The sequence below is a fragment of the Dendrobates tinctorius genome, unplaced genomic scaffold, assembly GCF_039654945.1.
Source record: "Dendrobates tinctorius isolate UK_male_01 unplaced genomic scaffold, ASM3965494v1 ptg000129l, whole genome shotgun sequence".
In the NCBI taxonomy this organism is placed as follows: Eukaryota; Metazoa; Chordata; class Amphibia; order Anura; family Dendrobatidae; genus Dendrobates; species Dendrobates tinctorius.
In genome coordinates, this window is record NW_027361797.1 from 49,622,209 (window position 1) to 49,647,016 (window position 24,808).

General features: G+C 45.6%; 1 protein-coding gene across 1 annotated transcript in view; it reads left to right on the forward strand.

The window, feature by feature from the left end:
* Positions 1–18,490: 18,490 nt before the first annotated feature.
* The window catches only part of LOC141047804 (cytochrome P450 2K1-like), a 53,977-nt gene continuing 47,659 nt past the window's right edge, over positions 18,491–24,808 (forward strand). Inside the window, exon 1 of the mRNA XM_073543121.1 lies at positions 18,491–18,887. Within this exon, the coding sequence (XP_073399222.1) occupies positions 18,693–18,887 (195 nt within the window). The 5' untranslated portion in view covers positions 18,491–18,692. The remainder of the gene's footprint in view (positions 18,888–24,808) is intronic.

Here is a 24,808-nt window from a genome sequence, read left to right on the forward strand (position 1 = left end):
CGTTCCCCAGAGCGGACAGAGACTCTTCGATGCGGGGCAGTGGATACGAATCCATGATGGTGCAGGTGTTTAACTTCCGGTAGTCCATGCAAAAACGCAGCGTGCCATCTTTCTTCCGAACCAGGACTATAGCGGCCGCCCAGGGGCTTTGGCTCTCCCGTATGACCCACTTCCAGAGCATTTGGGCTAATAGTCTTTACTTCCTGATATAGCTGCGGTGGTATTTGCCGATACTGCTTCCGGATGGGGGCTGCTCCTGCCGTGGGGATCCCGTGCGTGATGGCTGTGGTACATCCGAAGTCGTCCTCGTGGCTGGCGAAGACGCTGTGAAATTGCCCAATAAGTGTCTCTACTTGGAGAAGCTGGGCCAGTACTAGGCCGGAGAGTTCGGCCCGCATTCTTTCCAGGATGACCCGACCTTTTTCTTGGGACGAGGGTGTGGCAGCTTATGGATCCGTACCGCTACTGTCCAGGGGTCTTCGGGTTGCGCCCTCAGCTGGACAGCGGGGTCCGGCAGCATCTCCTCCAATGGCCTCACCAGCTTGGCCATTTCGGCCCGGGGCTTCAGGGTGACATCTTGATCTTCCAGGTTGACACAACGTACCAAGACAGTTCCTTCCCGCACGGTGGCCAGGGAGCGAGCCACCAGGATGCCAGGGTGTAGGCGCTCCGAGTAACATGGCTCCACCTGTACCTCCACGCCCTCCAGTGGTATCGGGGCACGGATCGGCAGAGCCACCACTGTCTGCCCGGAGGGAGCAGAAGCGGAGGGGCCGCCGGTGCGATTACCTTGCCCAGCGCCTCGCCCTCCTGACATTCCTGGAGAACTTGCGCCTCCCGCACCAACCGCTGGAAGACCTGCCCCTGGGCCGTGCGAGAACCCCACTGACTTAGGGTCTCCTGCGTGGAATCGTTGAGGAGCAGATTACCGAACTCCTGCAGTACGTTCATGCCCAAGATGACCGGATGACGGTCATTAGTCTCTCCTTGGGTCAGGACCACTCCCCGGCGGCCGAGGGGTTTACCGCATAAGGTAATTTGCAGCCACACCACTCCAGCGACCGGTACTGACAGTTGGTTTGCTGCCTCTAGTCGTGTCATGGGCCCCCACTGGGGCCTGGCCGCTTCTGGGAAATGCTGCCGGAAGTACGCTGCCAGCATGGCCGTCACCTGCGACCCCGTGTCCACCAGGCATCGCACCGCACGACCCTCAACTTCGACCCATACTATTGGGCACGTAGCGACCAGTTCTTTGGGACTTCCACCACCCCTTGTTGCGGCTTCTGGCTCCGAACGGCGTCCCCCATGCCCGGAGCCCTCTAGTTTAATGCCCGCCAAGGTGGGTATTACACTCGCTGTGGACACTCCCGGGCAAAGTGACCGAATTTCCCGCACTCATAGCATCGGGGCGGGGAGGCTCGGCCACCCCGGGTATTACGAGGCCCCCCGGGCCTGGGTTTGTAGCTGGGCCGACCGGGTGCAGGCTCCGTTCTCTTCTTTACTTCGGCCAGCTCGCCCCGGATGCTTTTCAGCTCTTGTCTCATTTCCGCAATCCATTGGGGTTCTTCGACAACACTTACGGAAGACTCCATGCTCCGGACCTTTCCCACAGGAGCCGTCATCCCCTGCTCTCGCTCTCGCACCCGGGCCTGACTCCCCACCTCTGAGAAGGCTAAACGTGGGTTCACTCGGATCTGCTCCCGCAACGCCTGCTTGATTAGCGGGTCCCGGAGTCCAGTCACTAGCGGGTTACGCAGGGTAATGTCGATGGGCCCCACCCCCATTCCATCCTTCCTTTCTATGGCGGTGTGTAACTCCTGGAGGGCGTTCATGTACTGAGTGATGGTCTCCCCCTCCCCCTGCATCCGACTAAACAACCGGGTCCTCAACTCCCCCACGTCTGTTGGGTCCCGTGGGTCTCTTCCAGAATCTGCAAGACCCTGGCGAAGGTATTACTATGCTCCGGGGGTCTCAACATTACTGACTTCCGGGCTTCTCCATCCAGCGCCATAAGGGCTACCTCAGCCTCTAAATCGGGGGTCATGGGGTGCATGCGGAAAAGGCCCCGCATCCGTTCTGTCCAGCTCCACAACAGCGCATCGGTGCCAGTAAACCGGGGCAGGTTACTTAGCATGGCCCCCAGAGAGATACTGGAGCGGGGTCCCCCGCCATCGGCAGCGGCCGCAACCCCACTCTGATCAGGCGCACCGCCGTCTGCGCTCGGAGACTGCATCCTGCCGACTACGCCAAATGTGGTACTAGCAGGTACGGAAGATGCAGCGTTGAGTCACGAGACAACTACGGTGCTTTTTAAAGATTCGTTTATGGGACTTGAGGGGACTTCCCTCAGTCACGGCCTGATCACCAAAACAGGGGTAACACAGGTTGCCCACGCAGGGGCTCTAAACAAGCAAACACGGTAATGTAGAACACAACTACTCCCGGCAATGGCCGGTCACTATAGGGCCGCGGTGTGGCCGACTACGAGTCCTTAAGTCTAAAGTCTACTTAGCTGTCCCAACGTCCTTCGCCGTTCTGCTGACCTTTCGACGGAAGAGTTGCTGGGCCCAGTTGTTGAGGCGTTGACGAAAGCTTCGCGCGTTCCGGCACATTGACACAGGGGCCCCGTGGGCCTCGGCGGAGTCTTTGGCTGGATAGGCCGCAGTCCCCGGACTGGGGCAAGCAGCGGCGGTGAGGGGTGGAAAATGGCAGGCCACCTGCGCAGCTAACGGCTGCGACGGGGAGTTCGCGATCAGCAGAGGACCGACCCCTGGTGTGGACCGGGGCGGGGCAGTGGCCGCCAACAGCATTGTACCAGCTGCGGCCACTGGTGGGAGCAGGGCGGCTGCGGTGGGCTGGAGCGTGGAGGCAGCAGCCGTGGGTGACCGCGGGTAGGCTGCAGCCGCTGGCTGAAGTGGGGAGGCGGCAGCGGCCACGGGCTGGAGCGTGGAGGCAGCGGCCGCGGGTGACCGCGGATAGGCTGCTGCCGCTGGCTGAAGTATGGAGGCGGCAGCGGCCACGGGCTGGAGCGTGGAGGCAGGTCTTGGCTGCTTGTCTTGGTGCCGTCCCCCTGAAGTCCTCGGTAAGCGTCTCGTCTCGCCCTGGTAATCTACACTTGCTGACAGTCGCTCCCACCGTCTCCAGCTGCCTCCGTGTCTGTCTGCTGACTCATTGTCCCGGGAATTCCCCTTCTGGGTTCCTATCTCTAAGTTGCTGTTGAGTCCTGAACTACTCCCCCCCTGCCATCTTGTGGTTATTTCTAGGTACTGCATCCTCTTGTCTATCCCAGCTATTACCCTTCTGTCCCTGACAGTCTCCATTCCTAGTGCACCAACCGCCGACCTGGACACTCCACGGGGACCCGTTCTCCCACATAACCGCACTGGTAAGGGCATGGGTGCTGTGCCTGGACATGTGATGTTGCAAGGAGAGGAGACCACAACGGGAGAAATAGTGGTGGCTGGGGACCGAGTACCGAGGGACCAAATTTGTACACCTGTAGTAGGACAATTTTTGTCCCAGGCTCGTTCATTTCTCAAGAATGGTTCATCATGCTCCCTTTCTTCTCAGATCACACCGATGATGTTGGCCATCCATTCTGAGAAACATAACCTTGATTCCAGTCGTCATCTTTTGCAGCTTTCGAGGCAGGTGTTTTATCTCTGCTGCCCGCTGGTGAGCGATATGTGATGACGGTTCCCAAACTCTACTATGGACCCCCATCTCCGCTGCCAGTTATATTTAACAACCTCTCACTGGGATGACAACTGTTGGTACCTTGTAGTTAGTGGGCCCACCTGCATTTCTCCAGTCCTGGTCCTGGCTCGCCTCATTCTCTCTTACGACCAGCCTAGGCCCGCATTCTGCTCACTAGTTGCTGGATCCTGGCTTTCCCATCTGCAGTCACAAGAGCCCCAGTAGTGAAGGCTGCGACCTGATTTTGGGCCTTGGTGGTTCTGAGAAATCATCCAGTTCCGGACCACATGCTACTGCCACCTCTACTGTCGGCCCAGCTTGGTCTGGCTCCAATATTCCTCTGGTCACTCCCTCTGGAGTCTCGCAGTATTCTGCCATCTTTGTCACCTTATTGCCCACTAAGCACGATACACTCTATAGATTACTCATTCAATCCAGAAAAATTTTTTGAAAACTTTTTTAGATTGTTATATACCACTGAAATGTACCCCAGAGCACATGATACTCTATTTATGAGTGATTGAATAGCAAACATTTTTCAATGCTCTTTTGGATTGTTGTATACCACAGAAATGTAACAGAAAGCACATAATACTCGTAGATGAGTAATATAATACCCAAAAAAGTCAACATTTTTTTGAGTGTTACATTCCACTGACATGTACCCCAGAGCATTTAATACTATATGGATGAGTAATTGAATGCAGAAAATTTTTGAAAAAATTTTCCACAGTTTTTTTTAAGTGTTATATACCATCGAAATGTATCAGAAAGCACATAATACACTATGGATGAGTAATTAAATACAGAAAAAAGTTTCAATGCTTTTTTGGTCTGTTATATGCCATAGAAATGTACCACAGAACATGTAATAGTATGTGGATAAATAATTGTACACAGAAACATTTATCAATTCTTTTTTGGACTGTTATAACTCCGATATGTACCACAGACCATGTAATAGTATATGGATGAGTCATTGAATATTTAAAATTGTTTCATCGCTTATTTTGAGTCTTATACAATACAGAAATGTACCACAAAGCGCCTAATACTCTATGGATAACAATATAGTCAATTTTTTCACCAAGAAAATGAAAATGTGGTCAAGTGCCGCAGCTAGCTATATATTTAGCAACAGACTGCAAAGCCCTAATCCCCGCCTAGAGACTATATTCAGCCATTATCTCTGCTTCTGCAAATCTCTGTCCCTCCCTAGGTTAAATGCAGATTGTATCTTATACAAACAGCAAAGCACAAAATTAGCCCTTGCAAAGACTGTTAGTATGATGGTTCAGCTTCAGCACCAGTATCAACCCTACAGGACTCTGATTCGTTAAACAGTGCACACACATCTGGACAAGCACTCTTTCCATCCAATAACAATTGTCACAGAACTGTGCAAAGGCATCAGTGTGCCAGGCCTGGTGGCGACTATCCTTTAATAACCCTTGATGATGTTACGCGGCTGGCCAATCACAGTAATGTCACCACCACTACCAAGATGGCTACAGCATTAAATTGATGAGCACGCAATCCCTGCATGCTAATTGGCTGTGTAACAGGCACCAAACATGCGGGGCTGAGATTCAAGTTTGAAATTGAGCACCGGCTAATGTTCGCTGCGTGACGAGCATATCCGAGCACCCAGATACTCAAGTCATATCCAAGTATGACCGCGCACGTTTGTTCATCCCTAATAGTAACCCGAAACTTATCAAAGAGCACAACACGTTATTAACGTAGGCATATATCACAAAATCTTATAAGTTATGGATTGTTACATGTGTACAGGATCAGAGAGAATAACAGCACAAGAATATATCACCATGACCATCATCAGTACAGAAACACATCACCAGAATCACTTCAAGTACAGGAGTACATCATTAAAACCTCAAACAGTACAGAAACACAACTTGACAACCCTCATCACAACAGAAATACATCACCAGAACCACCAACAGGATATGGTACATTAATTTTATTGTCAGGTCAGACCCTTGTAGAAGGGAGGACCAGGCTGCGAATGCTGCTGAAGAGCCGGGTCCAGAACTGTTGGGGCCAACCTTCGGTTGCAGGGTGAAACATATTAAGGACAAGACCCATGACCTGCAGAGAGGGGGAGTGGTGAGTCCAGAGAGTATAAAGAGGTTTGCGTGGGAAGAGAGAGGGGCTTCCTGCCAGAGGGATTAGTGAGGGAGGACCTGCACCGCTCCATGAGCAGTGACAGGCCGTGCAGCAGAGATAAGGGGCAGGGGCAGTAAGGACCCAGGGAGCATCACCGAGCACGCAGGTCAGAGTATGCCGAGCGGGAGTTTGTTGAGAAAAGCTCCCGGCAACAGAGCACAGATCCAGGACAGCTGCGTGAGAGACTTACTGGTATCGGTGGACACGCAGAGCAGCATGTGCCAGGCAGAGCATTGCAGCGCGGGCATCCGGGTGTCGGCTGGCACACTGAGGAGCACACACCGAGCAGAGCCGTGCAGAGCAGCCATTCAGGTGACGGCAGCTGCTGAGAGAGACACGTGCCACATGGAACTTTGCGGAGAGCTTTACTCTTTTGCTCTGCAATTAAATGGACTAGGGACTCAGCGGGAAAAACCGGTGACCACCCGCTACCACCAGAAGCAAGACCATGTGTTCGGCTGGGAAGCCTGCAGATGCAGTGTCGGACTCCGCTGGCAGTACGTCCTTCATTGGACCGCCAGCGACTAAAGGACTGCGGAGTAACGATAAGTTGCATTTGATAGCAAGACTGTTGTGTGGTATCACAATTACACTGTTTTCACCTGATTTTCCCCCTTCCTGTTATATTCCCTGTTATATCCCTGCGAGGAGTTTATTACTGTAAATTAAACCGCACTCTTGTTAACCCCTATTCTGCGCCTCTGTGTTATTGCATCAGTTTAACCTGCTTAATTAACTTGGACACTTTGCTTCCAGATTCCTTACCGAGAAGGATTGGTACTACTTGAAAAAAGTTTTATGGTTATGGACTGTCACGCTTGCCACTCAGTGACCATTAACCAAGCAGGGTTGGATCTACACAAGGAAGAAGACATCGGGACCAGCATTCAGTCTGATGTTTCATAATGTTTTATAGAGTTTTATAATGTCTTATCTCTGCACTACCTCTTCTTTTAAGGTCTGACATGGTCGGAGAAAAAACATAATTAAAGTGTAGGGGAATATAGGAGTGGTGCAGCTGACACTCTAAAGGGTGAAATGTATTGATGTTCATGTATGTTATAAAAGGGTAACAACTGGCTAAGACGATGGTGCAGACAACAAGGATTCGGATTCCTGGACCACGGTGTGAATTACCTGTACGGTGGACTCCTCGCCAGAGACGGACTACACCTCAACAAACCTGGGAAACACACATTCGCCAGAAGACTCGCTGCACTCATCAGGAGAGCGTTAAACTAGAAGAAGAGGGGATGGGAAGAAAAACGTTAGACACGAACATGAAACCAGATATTATACTGATGAATGATATGAGGTGTGGCAAAGAAGATCCAAGACAACATACTCAGAAGGGAGGTAAGAAAATTTCTAAAACAATCAACAGGGAGGAGATTAGAACAAAGCAAAATTCTCTAAAATGCATGCTCGCAAACGGCAGAAGCCTGACAAACAAGATGGAAGAACTAGAAGCAGAAATATCTACAGTTAACTATGACATAGTGGGAATAACCGAGACATGGTTAGATGAAAGCTATGACTGGGCAGTTAACTTACAGGATTACAGTCTGTTTAGAAAGGATCGTAAAAATCAGAGAGGAGGAGGGGTTTGTCTTTATGTAAAGTCTTGTCTAAAGCCCACTTTAAGGGAAGATATTAGCGAAGGGAATGAGGATGTCGATTCCATATGGGTCGAAATACGTGGAGAGAAAAATAGTAACAAAATTCTCTTTGGGGTCTGTTACAAACCCCCAAATCTAACAGAAATCATGGAAAGTTTACTACTAAGGCAGATAGATGAAGCTGCAACCCATAATGAGGTCCTTGTTATGACGGACTTTAACTACCCGGATATTAACTGGGAAACAGAGACCTGCGAAACCCATAAAGGCAACAGGTTTCTGCTAATAGCCAAGAATAATTATCTTTCACAATTGGTGCAGAATCCAACCAGAGGAGCAGCACTGTTAGACCTTATACTATCTAACAGACCTTACAGAATAACAAATCTGCAGGTTGTTAGGCATCTATGAAATAGCGACCTACAGTTTCACTTGTCTTTCGCTAGGGGGACATGTCAGGGAGTCACAAAAACACTGAACTTTAGGAAGGCAAAGTTTGACCAGCTTAGAGATGCCCTTAATCTGGTTGACTGGGGCAATGTCCTCAGAAATAAGAATACAGAAAATAAATGGGAAATGTTTAAGAACATCCTTAATAGGCACTGTAAGCTGTTTATACCTTGTGGGAATAAAAGGACAAGAAATAGGCAAAAACCCAATGTGGCTAAACAAAGAAGTAAGAGGGGGAATTAACAGTAAAAAGAAAGCATTTAAACTACTAAAGCAGGATGGCACCGTTGAAGCTCTAAAAAACTATAAGGAGAAAAATTCTTTATCTAAAAAAATAATTAAAGCTGCCAAAAAGGAAACAGATAAGCACATTGCTAAGGAGAGTAAAACTAATCCCAAGCTGTTCTTCAACTATATCAATAGTAAAAGAATCAAAAGTGAAAGTGTAGGCCCAATTAAAAATTGTGAGGAAAGTATGGTTGTAGATGAGGAAAAAGCTAATATATTAAACACCTTCTTCTCCACGGTATTCACGATGGAAAATGAAATGCTAGGTGAAATGCTGAGAGACAAAGAAAACCCTATATTAAGGGTCACCAATCTAACCCAAGAAGAGGTGCAAATCCAGCTAAATAAGATTAAAATGGATAAATCTCCGGATCCGGATGGCATACACCCACGAGTACTAAGAGAACTAAATAATGTAATAGACAAACCATTATTTATTATATTTAGAGACTCTATAGCGACGGGGTCTGTTCCACAGGACTGGCGCATAGCAAATGTGGTACCAATATTCAAAAAGGGCTCTAAAAGTGAACCTGGAAATTATAGGCCAGTAAGTCTAACCTCTATTGTTGGTAAAATATTTGAAGGGTTTCTGAGGGATGTTATTCTGGATTATCTCAATGAGAATAACTGTTTAACGCCATATGAGCATGGGTTTATGAGGAATCGCTCCTGTAAAACCAATCTAATCAGTTTTTATGAAGAGGTAAGCTATAGACTGGACCAAGGTGAGTCATTGGATGTGGTATATCTTGATTTTTCCAAAGCGTTTGATACCGTGCCACACAAGATGTTGGTACACAAAATGAGAATGCTGGGTCTGGGGGAAAATGTGTGTAAATGGGTAAGTAACTGGCTTAGTGATAGATAGCAGAGGTGTTTATAAATGGTATATTCTCTAACTGGGTCGCTGTGACCAGTGGGGTACCGCAGGGGTCGGTGTTGGGGCCTATTCTCTTCAACATATTTATTAACAATCTGGTGGAAGGTTTGCACAGTAAAATATCGATATTTGCAGATGATACAAAACTATGTAAAGCAGTCAATACAAGAGAAGATAGTATTCTGCTACAGATGGATCTGGATAAGTTGGGAACTTGGGCCGAAAGGTGGCAGATGCAGTTTAAAAATGATAAATGTAAGGTTATACACATGGGAAGAAGGTATCAATATCACCATTACACACTGAACGGTAAACCACTGGGTAAATCTGACATGGAGAAGGACTTGGGGATCCTAGTTAATGATAAACTTACCTGGAGCAGCCAGTGCCAGGCAGCGGCTTCCAAGGCAAACAGGATCTGGATACACATGATGAGAGCATTATACTGCCTCTGTACAAATCTCTGGTTAGACCGCACATGGAGTACTGTGTACAGTTTTGGGCACTGGTGCTCAGGAAGGATATAATGGAACTAGAGCGGGTACAAAGGAGGGCAACAAAATTAATAATGGGGATGGGGGAACTACAATACCCAGAGAGATTAGCAAAATTAGGATTATTTAGTCTAGAAAAAAGACGACTGAGGGGCGATCTATTAACCATGTATAAGTATATAAGGAGACAAAACAAATATCTCTCCGAGGATCTGTTTATACCAAGGAAGGTGATGGTCACAAGGGGGCATTCTCTGCGTCTGGAGGAGAAAAGGTTTTTCCACCAACATAGAAGAAGAGGATTCTTTACAGTTAGGGCAGTGAGAATCTGGAATTCCCTGCCTGAGGAGGTGGTGATGGCGAACTCAGTCGAAGGGTTCAAGAGAGGCCTGGGTGTCTTCCTGGAGCGTAACAATATTGTATCTTACAGTTATTGTTAGGTTCTTTAGAAGGACGTAGATCTGGGGATTTATTCTGACAGAATTTTATAGGCTGAACTGGATGGACTAATGTCTTTTTTCGGCCTTACTAACTATGTTACTATGTTACTCACAGGGGCTGCAGTTAGCTTAGACAGGGTTAACTTTAACCCCTTCCTGACATCCGACGTACTATCCCGTCCACGGTACCCGGGCCCGTATGACCGTGGACGGGATAGTACGTCAGGCCCTTTAATGCGATACCGCGACTAAAGTCGCGGTGATCGCATTAAAATTCCGACGCCATCTCACCTTACAAAAGATGGCGTCGGCATCCCGGGCTGCGATCCCGCCCCCTCGGCATCCAGAGAGCTGTGATTGGCTGTTCAATTCTGAACAGCCAATCGCAGCGTTTCTCATTGTTTCAGCCAATCAGCTTGGCTGAAACAATGATGTCCTAGGCTGGGATCGAGTACTGATGTACTCGATCCTAGAGCTGGTGCCTGGCAACAAGCACCCGGATTGGCGAGATCGCCGATCTGATCGATCGCGCCAATCGCAGTGCACAGCGGCGCTATATCGCCGCTGGGCCCTGCCAGTACCGGCCAGGATCGGTGCTATATTAGCACCGATCCTAGGCTGGAGCCTTATGCAGGCCCAGCAGGGCCTGCAGGAGTTGGCTGGCGCGATCGATTAGATCGGCGATCGCGCCAACCACAGGGCACAGCTGCGGTCACCATGTGACCGCTCTGTGCCCTGCTGGTGACCTGGGCATGACCTGCCTAGTAATCGGAGCTGTGAGCTCCGATTCTAGGCAGTTGCCATGGTCACCAGGCAGATCAAGGATTGGTGGGATCGATGTAATCATTCGATCCCACCAATGACAGGTCACAGCAGGGATGTGACCGCTCTGTGACCTGCCCCCTGACCTGCCTCTGACCTGTCTGCAGGGGTCCTCACTCTAGCTGAGGATTCCTGCAGAGAGGTCGGACGCAGCAAGAGCTCCTGTGCTGGGTATTGTGGTGCCACAGCTTGTAGCATCACAATCCCTGCAGAATGAAGAAAGAAGAAAGAAAACTACAACTGTAAGTGTTAATTGATCCCTGATCCCCTGCCCAATCTATCTTCACCCCCAATCTATCTTCACCCCCCCAATCTATCTTCATCCCCCATCCCCCCCTCCACCCCCCTCTTACCCCTTCACCCCCCTTTTACCCCCCTCCACCCCACTTTTGCGCCACCTCCGTGCGCAGCCTGCGAGCGTTGATCGGTGACGCAGTTCACCGATCAACACTCGAGCTCGCTTTTTTTTCCTTAGCCCCCTTTGCGCCACTTCCGTACACCCATCCCGCAGCCGCAAAAGTTGGATAAGTGACACACGTCACTTATCCAAGCTTGTGCCTGCCGTTTTTCATTTTTTTCACCCCCTTTGTGCCACCTAACTACAACCCTAACTGTTGATCCCTGCCCAATCTCTCTTCATCCACCCCAATCCCCCCATCCCCCTTCCCCCTATTTTTACCCCCCTCCACCCCACTTTTGCGCCACCTCCGTGCGCAGCTGCCGAGCGTTGATTGGTGACGCAGTTCACCGATCAACACTCGAGCTCGCTTTTTTTTCCTTAGCCCCCTTTGCGCCACTTCCGTACACACATCCCGCAGCCGCAAAAGTTGGATAAGTGACACACGTCACTTATCCAAGCTTGTGCCTGCCGTTTTTCATTTTTTTCACCCCCCTTTGTGCCACCTAACTACAACCCTAACTGTTGATCCCTGCCCAATCTCTCTTCATCCACCCCAATCCCCCCATCCCCCTTCCCCCTATTTTTACCCCCCTCCACCCCACTTTTGCGCCACCTCCGTGCGCAGCCGGCGAGCGTTGATTGGTGACGCAGTTCACCGATCAACACTCGAGCTCGCTTTTTTTCCTTAGCCCCTCCGTACACACATCCCGCAGCTGCGAAACTTGGATAAGTGACACAGTTCACTTATCAGAGTTTGTGCCTGCCGTTTTCCTTTTTTTTTTTTTTTTTTTTCCACCCCCCCCCCCCTGCGCCACCCCGTGCGCACATCCAGCAGCCTAGTTTTGATAAGTGACACTTATCAGCTAGGGCCTGCTGTTTTAGACTTTTTTCCACAGCTGTTTCTTTACAGAAAGTTTACACCAATCACTCCCCCCCCCTCACGTACACATACAGTTTTCAATAAAGTGTACACCCAAGCACCATATTTACACAAAAATGTCATCAAATTCATCCCAACAGCGCTATTCAGTGGAGGAGGCATATGCTTTACTTGCCTCCGACACTGATAGCGATTTGGATGACGATCCGACTTTTCTTTATTTTTCGGATTCTTCATCCTCTTCTTCCTCTTCCCCCTCCTCATCTTCCTCCTCAGGTCCTGCGGAACCGCCATGCAGACGCTCCAGGACAGGAGATGAGGCAGCGCCCACCATGCCCGCAGCTGACCCAGTGCTCCCCGTATGGACCTCGCCCCCCGAAAATTACGAGCCACTGATTCCTGATTTTGTGGCAGAATCAGGAATCAAGTTTGACACCACCGGCCTCACAGAAATTGACTTTTTCAAAGTCTTTTTCTCTGAGGATTTTGTTAACCTCATGGTGGAGCAAACTAATTTGTACGCTCGTCAATTTTTGGAGCAAAACCCGCGTTCAACATTTTCAAACTGGTCTCCTGTAGACGCAGTTGAAATGACGCAGTTTTGGGGCCTGGTCCTCCATATGGGGATACTGAAGAAGCCGGAAATTTGGCAATATTGGAGTGTTGATATTTTATACAACACTCCAGTGTTCCGAATGGTCATGGCCCGGACGCGTTTTGAGGCCATCCACAAGTTTCTGCATTATACTGATAATGCAGTGTCCCGCACAAGATGAACCCAACTTTGACCGTCTGTTCAAAGTTCGGCCGGTCATCGAACACTTCAACAAAAAGTTTGCTGAAGTGTACGTGCCCCAAAGGGACATCTACGTGGATGAGTCCTTGGTTCACTTCAAGGGAAGGCTGCGATTCCGTCAATACTTGCCCAGTAAGAGGGCCAGGTACGGAATCAAACTCTATAAGTTGTGTGAGAGTACCTCAGGGTACATCCACAAGTTTAGATTTTACGAAGGGAAGGACACCCGAATTGAACCCCCTGAGTGTCCTCCTTTCCTGGGAGTGAGTGGGAAAATTGTGTGGGATTTGGTGCACCCACTGCTGGATAAAGGTTATCACCTCTACACTGATAACTTTTATACCAGCATCCCACTCTACAAATCCCTCTCTGAGCGACGTACCGCAGCCTGCGGTACTGTCCGCAAAAATCAGAGAGGCCTCCCGAAGACGCTACTTGGGCAGATGCTCCGAAAAGGTGAGAGCAGAGCCCAATGTAGCGACCACCTGCTGGTGGTCAAGTACAAGGACAAGAGAGATGTCCATCTCTTGACCACCATACGCGGTGATGGCAGTACCCTCTGCACTGTACGGGGTACCTCTACACAGGTCCTCAAACCGACATGTGTAGTGGGGTATAACAAAAACATGGGGGGAGTTGATCTCTCCGATCAACTCCTCCAACCTTACAATGCATTGAGGAAGGCCAAGGCGTGGTACAAAAAGCTGGCCGTGCACATCGTCCAAATGGCAATGCTCAACGCATTCCTGCTGTCACAATGTGCATGCCCCAGCGATACGACGTACCTTCATTTCCAGGAGGTAGTGGTTAAGGCCCTGATGTTTGGCGCTCAGGAAGGAGCGGGCCCCAGTACTTCTGGTACTGAAGGTGCTCGTATTGTCCCAGGTCAGCATTTTCCGGGGGTGGTCCCGCCAACCCCAAGAAAAGGTAAGCCACAAAAAAGGTGTCTAGTGTGTTACAAAAAAGGAATACGCAGGGACACCACTTATCAATGCGACACCTGCCCCGAAAAACCTGGCCTGTGCATGAAGGATTGCTTCAAATTGTACCACACCTCCATGCACTACTAATTTACATTAGATTAGTTGGGGGCACATCTAGATTTGTTCCTTGGGGGTCTAGTATCCAAAATGATGTCATATGTGGGTTTTTTTTCCTGTTTAGGCACATCAGGGACTCTGCAAATGGAACATGACGCCAGCAGACCATCAAAGTCTGCATTCCAAAACAACACTACTTCCCTTTCGAGCCCCGACGTGTGCCTAAACAGTTTTTTCCCACATGTGGGGTACCAGAGTACCCAGGACTAATTGGACAACGACTTTTGGGGTCCAATTTCTCCTGTTACTCTTGGGAAAATTAAAAATTGGGGACTAAATGATCATTTATGTGGGAACAAAACAGGATTTTATATTTTCACGCCTGGGCATTATAATCTTTAGTGAAACACTTGGGGGTTCAAAGTGCTCACCACACATCTAGATAAGTTCCTTAGGGGGTCTAGTTTCCAAAATGGGGTCACTTGTGGGGGGTTTCCACTGTTTAGGCACATCAGACGCTCGTCAAACGTGACATGGCGTCCGATCTCAATTCCAGCCAATTTTAGGTTGAAAAAGTCAAACAGGGCTCCTTCCCTTCTGAGCCCTGCCATGTGCCCAAACAGTGGTTCCCCCCCACATATTGGGTATCAGCATACTCAGGACAAATTTGACAACAACCTTTGGGGTCCAAATTCTCCTGTTACCCTTGGGAAAACAAAATATTGGGGCCTAAATGATCATTTTTGTGGAAAAAATATGATTTTTTTATTTTCACGCCCGGGCGTTATAAACTTCTGTGAAGCCCTTGGGGGTTCAAAGTGGTCACCACACATCTAGATAAGTTCCTTAGGGGGTCTAGTTTCCAAAATGGGGTCACTTGTGGGGGGTTTCCACTGTTTAGGCACATCAGACGCTTGTCAAACCCGACATGGCGTCCGATCTCAATTCCAGCCAATTTTAGGTTGAAAAAGTCAAACGGGGCTCATTCCCTTCTGAGCCCTGCCATGTGCCCAAACAGTTGTTCCCCCCACATATTGGGTATCAGCGTACTCAGGACAAATTTGACAACAACTTTTGGGGTCCAATTTCTCCTGTTACCCTTGGGAAAATAAAAAAATTGTTGCTAAAATATTATTTTTGTGACTAAAAAGTTAAATGTTCATTTTTTCCTTCCACGTTGCTTCTGCTCCAGTGAAGCGCCTGAAGGGTTAATAATCTTCTTGAATGCGGTTTTGAGTAGCTTCAGGGGTGCAGTTTTTAGAATGGTGTCACTTTTGGGTATTTTCTGCCATATAGACCCCTCAAAGTGACTTCAAATGTGAGGTGGTCCCTAAAAAAATGGTTTTGTAAGTTTTGTTGTAAAAATTAGAAATCGCTGGTCAAATTTTAACCCTTATAACTTCCTAACAAAAAAAATGTTGTTTTCCAAATTGTGCTGATGTAAAGTAGACATGTGGAAATGTTATTTAGTAACTATTTTGTGTCACATATTTCTCTGTTTTAAGGGCATACAAATTCAAAGTTTGAAAATTGCAAAATTTTCAAAATTTTCGCCATATTTCTGTTTTTTTCATAAATAAACGCAAGTTATAGCGAAAAATTTTTACCACTAAAGTGAAGTACAATATGTCACAAGAAAACAATCTCAGAATCGCCTAGATCCGTTGAAGCGTTCCAGAGTTATAACCTCATAAAGGGACAGTGGTCAGAATTGTAAAAATTGGCTCGGTCATGAACGTGCAAACCACCCTTGGGGGTGAAGGGGTTAATGGCCGGCCCTGTTTGCGAGTGGGGAACTGAGAGTTAGTGTCAAGGGCAGGAAGTGACAAGGCCAGTGAGTGATGAGCAATGACAAGTAATAGGAGCAAGTCATAGGCTGCTAGGGACAGCATGAGCCTAGAACCTCAGGGCAGTGGATTGCCAGAGAACCCCTATGTACAAGTCCCCTTGCCAGCCTGGGAACCTCAAGATAGATGTCGGTGTCTGGGGGCACACTCCTGCGAAGCTGCAGTAGAAATTGGACTCAAACTATAAGAGGCAGAGTGAGATGGAATTCAGATATATGCTAGAAGAAGAGAGGATCCTCTAAGACTAGAGAAAATGGTAAGGCTATGTGCACATGCTGCGGATTGGTCTGCGGATTTGTATCTGCGGAACCGCAGGTAAAATGACCTGCGGTTTTACCAGCGGATTGGCCTGCGGTTTTGCCCTGCGTTTTATCACCTCTACAATGGAGGAGATGGTAAACCGCAGCAGAATCCGCAGTAAAGAAGTGACATGTCATTTCTTTCTGCGGATTCAAAACCGCAGCTTTTCCGCAGTTAAAAATCTGCAGCACGTGCACAGCAGATTGCAAATCACATAGATGTACATGCTACTGTACACTATTTGCAGAACTGCTGCAGATCCGCTGCAGCCAAAACCGCAGCGGATCCGCAGCAAAAAACGCAGTGTGTGCACATAGCCTAAAAGGGATTTTCTACCTATACTGAAAACCAGGGTTGAAGTTGTGTTTGGAAAATGCGTGAAAGGTGTCAACCCCTTGGGCCTTATCCTCTACACCTGCCTTTAAATTTACAGGAAGTTAGGTAAAAATGAAGGCATCAAATCAAAAAACCAAGATCCGATGTGTCAAAAAATTCTAATAAAGTGCCAAGCTAAAAGGACATATATAAGGTTCAGTACAATATAAAAGAGAAGCAAGAAGCGAAACGCGCGTAGGGGTCCCGCTGTTCACATATAATATAGGTTGGTACTTCTTATTATGAACTTTAGGCATTTGTTTATATATCTGACTATCTCTCCCCTTCACTAATTCATGCTATTCTTATACCAGCTGACAGTCTCTCACACTGGTGGTTATTAGACCCCTATTTGATGATTATAATATATTTTGTATCATATGCACTATGCACTTTATGGGAGATGTTATTTACTGTTGCATCTAAAAGATAATTGAGAGAAAGCCTATAATATCACTGTTATCTGCCTGTACTTAAGGATTAATATTTGTGCCATGACCTTCATTAATATGTGGTGATTGGATGTCACTGATTCCCTTATTTGTATTTATTGATACTTCTCTATCTACATATTGAATTTTATTCTACTGAGTATAAATAAAAAGATTTTATATTTTATACATTGCTCTTGATTCCATTTTTTTCTCTTTGGTTTGGCTATAGCTTTTATGGATGAGCCCTAGTATTGACAGCCGTTTTTGTGGTATCAATATAATAGAAGCAGAAGAACCCATAATAATAAAAAGTACAAAATTTTATTTACCAAAAAACAACAAAAAAAACAAAAAGTTATTAAGAAGTGGGAAACCAAAACGATGGCACCAACTACCCACCACACGTTATACAGAGGTTGTACATAAGAATTGATGGGATAAAATATTTCACAGGGTAATACATACAAGGAAAAAAAAAAAAAATTCCTAGTGGAAAAATGTTCTCCTGAAGGAGTGTGAAGAGCTATTAAAGGAGGTCAAGATGGTACAAACATTACCTCTGGTGGGTGAGGGTGCCTGCCCCTACGCACGTTTCAGCTATTGCCTTCTTTTGTACTTTTTATTATTATTGGCTCTTGCGTACATTTTTTTCTTTCTGAACCTGCCTGTAAATATTGTAAATACTGCCAATAACCAAGTAAAAGTTTGGTTGTTTTTATGAACCTCGTTTCTCCTTGATTTATTACTGCCCTGGTTCTGGAAGAGGAATTCCTGGAGTCAGAAAAGGATTGCGGCCCTGAAGTAAGTGTCATGTACCTGGCACAGAGCAGTACATCAGGACTGGGACACATGTTGTTTGTAGTATGCCAAAGCGAGTGGGAACAGAGCTTCGCCCACGAATACCTTGCTTGGGCATCTTACAGGAACACAATAAAAGTATTCAATTTGCCTATGGCGCCACTGCTGGGAATACAATTTTACACAAATTCAATTGAAAAAAAAATTGAGCTACCCCTAAAATACATTAACTTGATTGGTCCTATAGAATGAGAAACTGTCCATCTAATACTGTAGATGAGGGGGAACCTCAAATTATACTGGGCTAATTCTCTAAGTCATGTCCTACAAGGCAAAACCTGGCACAATTGTTGCGAAGGGGACCCATTTTTCCTGTGTAGACCAATGTTGGAGATGGTAATTTCTAGGCTTCCATAGATGTAATTGTCAGACTTGTCATAAAATGGAAAATCTTTTCAGCCTCTTGCCCACCAAGTTCTGTTTAGCTGATTACATTGGTAATTTAGTAAAACCTTCAATACACAAAATTTAATGCAAAAAAGCACAATAGATGTAAAGTTCATCCTGCTATAACTGCAAATCAATTCGTTTGTGTCCCCAAACATTAGTATGTGAACTCTACCCCTTGGCACTGGTACAGCTGCAGAACAAATAAGATAAAAAAATTGCAAAGCATATTCCTTTATCCCATTGTACACATCACATTATAATACACTTGGCAAATTAATTTGGATGAAATACATAATGTTATGTATGTAAAAATAAGATTGTGCAATCTAAGCAAAGATTGTCTGACCAAGGTAAATGGCAGTGAGCCAATCAGTTTTTTATAGGTTATTTGTGCCCTAGTAACGATTAACACATGTAGGAAAAATAAGTCCATGTGTATAAATATAAGGACAGCAGCACAATCAGAACAGACTCCTACCAGTACTTTGCTATGGCGTTTATTGCCTACTTTTTGGCTAGAGCCGATGTGTTGCTATACTTTTCAATTTTCATTGCACTATTCATCTATTGGATAAATGGAATTAAGAAGAGCACAGCAAAGATGCCCCCTGGACCTATGCCTCTGCCTGTCATTGGAAATCTCCACCTGGTGGACCTGAAGAGACCCCACGAATCTCTGATGCAGGTAGGATGCTGTACTTGCTGTATAGTCAAGAAGGGTTCAACAGTATTTAGTTGGGGGCAAAGGAATTGTGGGTGGTTTCTGAATGAGACAGGTACAGTTGGATTCATGTTGGGCATTAAGGGTCTGGAGGTCTTTTTCTTGGCTGCATTATACACAAACTATTGATGTGAATGGGCACCATTTCCCTGTGGTGGTGAGGCAGAGACAATGAATACTTACTGTCAGATTTCCCTGAAATAATAGCTTACCACTGGAGCTGTCTGCAGGTGGACAATTTATGATCAACCAATTGTCAAGATACCATCTAATAAAATATAGATGGTTCAAAGTCAAGATCCCCCTTGAAGAGACTTGTCATGTTCAGTGGCGCACCACCAATATGAAAATATCAAAGAATAACTAAATTTTTATGCATTTTTTTATATTTCGCAGGCACTTTTAATGTTTGTAGATTGGTAGGGGATTACAGTCCTGAGATCTTCTCAAAGCAGTGAAAAGTTGGCAGAGAAGTGTGCAGAGTTGAAGGCAGGAATGCAAAGCTCCTGCCCTAGTGAGCACACAGAACACAGTACGGATACATTAGAAAATGATAGGCTTTCTATTATATCCATACTCCATTTTGGGTACTCTTGTGAGCAAGAGTTGTGCACTTCTCCCTCTTGTATGGCCCACTTCTCTGCTGTGTTTTGAGCGATCGGTGAGGGTCTCAGGATCCAGGCTCCCACCGTACAGTGAAAACAAAAAGCAAAAAACACAAATATCCTGAACTAAGAGTAAAAAATATACTGCAAGTAATGCATAAAGGTAATAATAATAATAAGGGTGTTTAGTAAACATAATTTTGATCAAAATAATGTACAAGCCATCCCGCCACGTCACGGCAACCCTTGTGGGACAGTCCCTACTCTAGTATTTAAAACCTTTTCACTTGCCAAGTGGCGTGAATGTGAATAAGGGTCGAGCGGCTGAACCACTAGTAACAGCTTAGGCCAGACTGGATGGCTTTCCCAGCTCAGAAAGAGGGCGGTCACACCCATATATGCACTGAATGCACAATGAAATGAATAAAAAAACAAATCTGAACTGAGAAAAGTAAGTTAATGTGTATGCACAATGTAAGTGCATATTATCACATGACCATTAACCAGAGAAAACAAAAAGCAAAAAACACAAATATCCTGAACTAAGAGTAAAAAATATACTGCAAGTAATGCATAAAGGTAATAATAATAATAAGGGTGTTTAGTAAACATAATTTTGATCAAAATAATGTACAAGCCATCCCGCCACGTCACGGCAACCCTTTTTTTTTTTTTTTTTTTTTTTCCCACCGTACAGTGTCTACAAAATATTAAAAAATGCATAAAAGTTATGAGACTCTTTAAATAGTTGATTATCAGGATCGCTGATTACAGTTTTGACCGCAACTGAACTCAGAACAAATTGGTCTAAACTCAATACTCAATGAATGTGCTGATTCATCATGAGCCGCTAAACTGAGTTTCATGAGATACAGTTTTGTAATCTACTCAATAAAGTGTGGTTTGGACTGTATTAATGAATAAATATGTACGTTGGCCAGCAGTTGTGGGTGTCTTTGTCCTTAAACATGACTTCCGGGATGGTGCAATTATGGACACAGCAGGGTAAACTTACAACTTACTCAGTATGAGGCCGGCCAGTGTAGCACTTACAGTCTCTGAGAGCACAAGCTGAATGAATACAACACAATATGTAGTCACAACTTGTAATAACTGCGTGTTATTGAGGCACTAATCTAGGTGGTTGCACTTTGAAAATGAGGCAGAAAGTTTGGTGGTTGTGGAATAATAACACAGAGCTTCCTAGGGCTAGACAACAGTGAGCGAGGGAGGCAGTTTTGCATGGTGTATCTAGAGTGCCGACCTCCGTGGACAGGTAGGGTTGTTGAGAGTGCATTGCTTGACCTATCCAGTCCTGTAGTTCACTTGGAACTATAGTGGATATTCAAACCACTTGAGCCAATATATATTTTTATACTTTTAATTGTGAAAAATCAAGGTTATCTTTTATTGGGGGAGGATTGTTTTGACTAGTCATACCTCGTAGAGTAAATGGAAATATTTTTTTCTCTCAAATATCTGTCCACTAACAACCACAGCCCAACTACTCAGGAGTTCCAAACATCTCTCAGAGCATGCCTTGCACTGTTCTACCTATGCAAGGGACAACTGCTTCTGGAGACACATATTGTCCCTCTGCTCCAGGTGTAGGCCACAATTTCTCACCACTGCCTCAAGTCATAGAGACTCCCAGTTTAGGCGACAACTCCCCTCCATCCACAGTCCCTCAAGCTGTCTTAGACTATAGTACCATTTAATGCTCAGAACAGGAATTAAGGCGCTAAGCTTCGTTGTTGCACATTGACATCGAAGCAGAGAGCTTAATTCTTTTTCACTCTAACATCTTAACACTTACATTCACAGGCAGACTAGACTACTCTGGGGTTCCAGGCAACTATTACAGCAAACCGTGCACTATCTTACCTATGCAGGGTGCAACTACTTTAGAGCCACATATTGTTTTCTCAGGTCTACTGGTGGACACCACAGTTTCTTGTAAGACTTCCAGTTCAGGCCACTGCTTACCTCCAGCCACAGTTTCTCAAACTGTCTCTAATTGTACAGTCATATGTAAAAGTTTGGGCACCCCTATTAATGTTAACCTTTTTTCTTTATAACAATTTTGGTTTTTGCAACAGGTATTTCAGTTTCATATGTCTAATAACTGATGGACTCGGTTATATTTCTGGATTCAAATGAGGTTTATTGTACTAACAGAAAATGTGCAATCTGCATTTAAACAAAATTTGACCGGTGCAAAAGTATGGGCACCCTTATCATTTTCTTGATTTGAACACTCCTAACTACTTTTTACTGACTTCCTGAAGCACTAAATTGGTTTTGCAACCTCACTGAGCTTTGAACTTCATAGCCAGGTGTATCAAATCATGAGAAAAGGTATTTAACCCCTTCACCCCCAAGGGTGGTTTGCACGTTCATGACCGGGCCAATTTTTACAATTCTGACCACTGTACCTTTATGAGGTCATAACTCTGGAACGCTTCCATGGATCCCAGTGATTCTGACATTGTTTTCTCGTGACATATTGTACTTCATGTTAGTGGTAAAATTTCATTCAAATAACTTGCGTTTATTTGTGAGAAAAACGGAAATTTGGCGAAAATTTTGAAAATTTCGCAATTTTCCAACTTTGAATTTTTATGCCCTTAAATCACAGAGATACGGCACACAAAAAACTTGATATCTAACATTTCGCACATGTTTACTTTACATCAGCACAATTTTGGAACCAAAATTTTTTTTTGTTAGGAAGTTATAAGGGTTAAAAGTTGACCAGCGATTTCTCATTTTTACAACACCATTTTATTTTTAGGACCACATCACATTTGAAGCCACTTTGAGGGGTCTATATGATAGAAAATACCCAAAAGTGACACCATTCTAAAAACTGCACCCCTTAAAGTGCTCAAAACCACATTCAAGAAGTTTATTAACCCTTTAGGTGCGTCACAGGAATTTTTTTCAATATTTAAAAAAAAATGAACATCTAACTTTTTTTCATAAAAAAATACTTCAGGTTCAATTTTTTTTATTTTACCAAGGGTAACAGGAGAAATTGGACTGCAAAAGTTATTGTGCAATTTGTCCTGAGTACGCAGATAGCTGATATGTGGGGGGGAACCACTGTTTCGGTGCATGGCAGAGCTCAGAATGGAAGGAGCGCCGTTTGACTTTTTCAATGCAAAATTGGCTGGAATTCAGATTGGACGACATGTCACGTTTGGAGAGTCCCTGATGTACCTAAACAGTGGAAACCCCCTACAAGTGACCCCATTTTGGAAACTAGCCCCCCAAGGAACTTATCTAGATATGTGGTGAGAACTTTGAACCCACAAGGGCTTTACAGAAGTTTATAACGTACAGCGGTACAATTAAAAAATCATATTTTTTCCACAAAAATGATCTTTTCACCCCAATTTTTATTTTCCCAAGGGTAACAGGACCCTAAAAGTTATTGTGCAATTTGTTCTGAGTACGCTGATACCCCACATGTGGGGGTAAACCACTATTTGGGCGCATGGCAGAGCTCGGAAGGGAAGCAGCGCCATTTGACGTTTTTGGCTGGAATTGAGATCGGACACCATGTCGCGTTTGGAAAACCCCTGATGTACCAAAACAGTGGAAACCCCCCACAAATGACACCATTTTGGAAACTAGACCCCCTAAGGAACTTATCTAGATGTGTGGTGAGAACTTTGAACCCCCATGGGCTTCACAGAAGTTTATAACATAAAGCCATGCAATTAAAAAATCATATTTTTTCCACAAAAATGATCTTTTCACCCTCAATTCTTATTTTTCCAAGGGTAACAGGACCGTAAAAGTTATTGTGCAATTTTGTTCTGAGTACGCTGATACCCCACATGTGGGGGTAAACCACTATTTGGGCGCATGGCAGAGCTTGGAAGGGAAGCAGCGCCATTTGACGTTTTTGGCTGGAATTGAGATCGGACACCATGTCGCGTTTGGAAAACTCCTGATGTACCAAAACAGTGGAAACCCCCCACAAATGACACCATTTTGGAAACTAGACCCCCAAAGGAACTTATCTAGATGTGTGGTGAGCACTTTGACCCCCCCAGTGCTTCACAGAAGTTTATAACGCCCGGGCGTGAAAATAAAAAATTCGTATTTTTTCCACAAACATGATCTTTTAGTCACCATTTTTTTATTTTCCCAAGGGTACCAGGAGAAATTGGACCCGAAAAGTTGTTGTCCAATTTGTCCTGAGTATGCTGATACCCCATATGTGGGAGAAAACTACTGTATGGGCACACGTCGGGGCTCGGAAGGGAAGTAGTGACGTTTTGGAATGCAGACTTTGATGGAATGGTCTGCGGGTGTCATGTTGCCTTTGGAGAGCCCCTAATGTACCTAAACAGTGGAAACCCCCCACAAATGACCCCATTTTGAAAACTAGACCCACTAAGGAACTTATCTAGATGTGAGGTGAGCACTTTGAACCCCCAAGGGCTTCACTGAAGTTTATAATGCCAGGGCATGAAAATAAAAAAATCGTATTTTTTCCAGAAACATGATCAATTAGTCCCCAATTTTTTCATTTTCCCAAGGGTAACAGGAGAAATTGGACCCCCAAAAGTTGTTGTCCAATTTGGCCTGAGTACGCTGACACCCCATATGTGGGAGAAAACTACTGTATGGACACACGTCGGGGCTCGGAAGGGAAGCAGTGACGTTTTGGAATGCAGACTTTGATGGAATGGTCTGCGGGTGTCATGTGCGTTTGGAGAGCCCCTGATGTACCTAAACTATTGAAACTCCCCACAAGTGACCCCATTTTGGACACTAGACCCCCCACGGAACTTATCTAGATGTGTGGTGAGCACTTTGAACCCCCAAGTGCTTCACAGAAGTTTATAACACTCGGACGTGAAAATAAAAAAATCATTTTTTTCCACAAAAATGATATTTTTGCCCCCAATTTTTTATTTTCCTAAGGGTAACAGGAGAAATTGGACCCCAAAAATTGTTTTGCAATTTGTCCTGAGTAGGCTGATACCCTACATGTGGGTTTAAAACACTGTTTGGGCGCATGGCAGAGCTTGGAAGGGAAGGAGCACCATTTGACTTTTTCAACTCAGAATTGGCTGGAATTGAGATCAGACGCCATGTTGCATTTGGAGAGCCCCTGGTGTGCCCAAACAGTGGAAACCCCCAATTATAACTCCAACCCTAACCCCAACACACCCCTAGCCCTAACCCTAGCCCTAACCCTAGCCCTAACCCTAGCCCTAACCCTAAGGCTGTGTGCACACGCTGCGGATTTTGCTGCAGTTC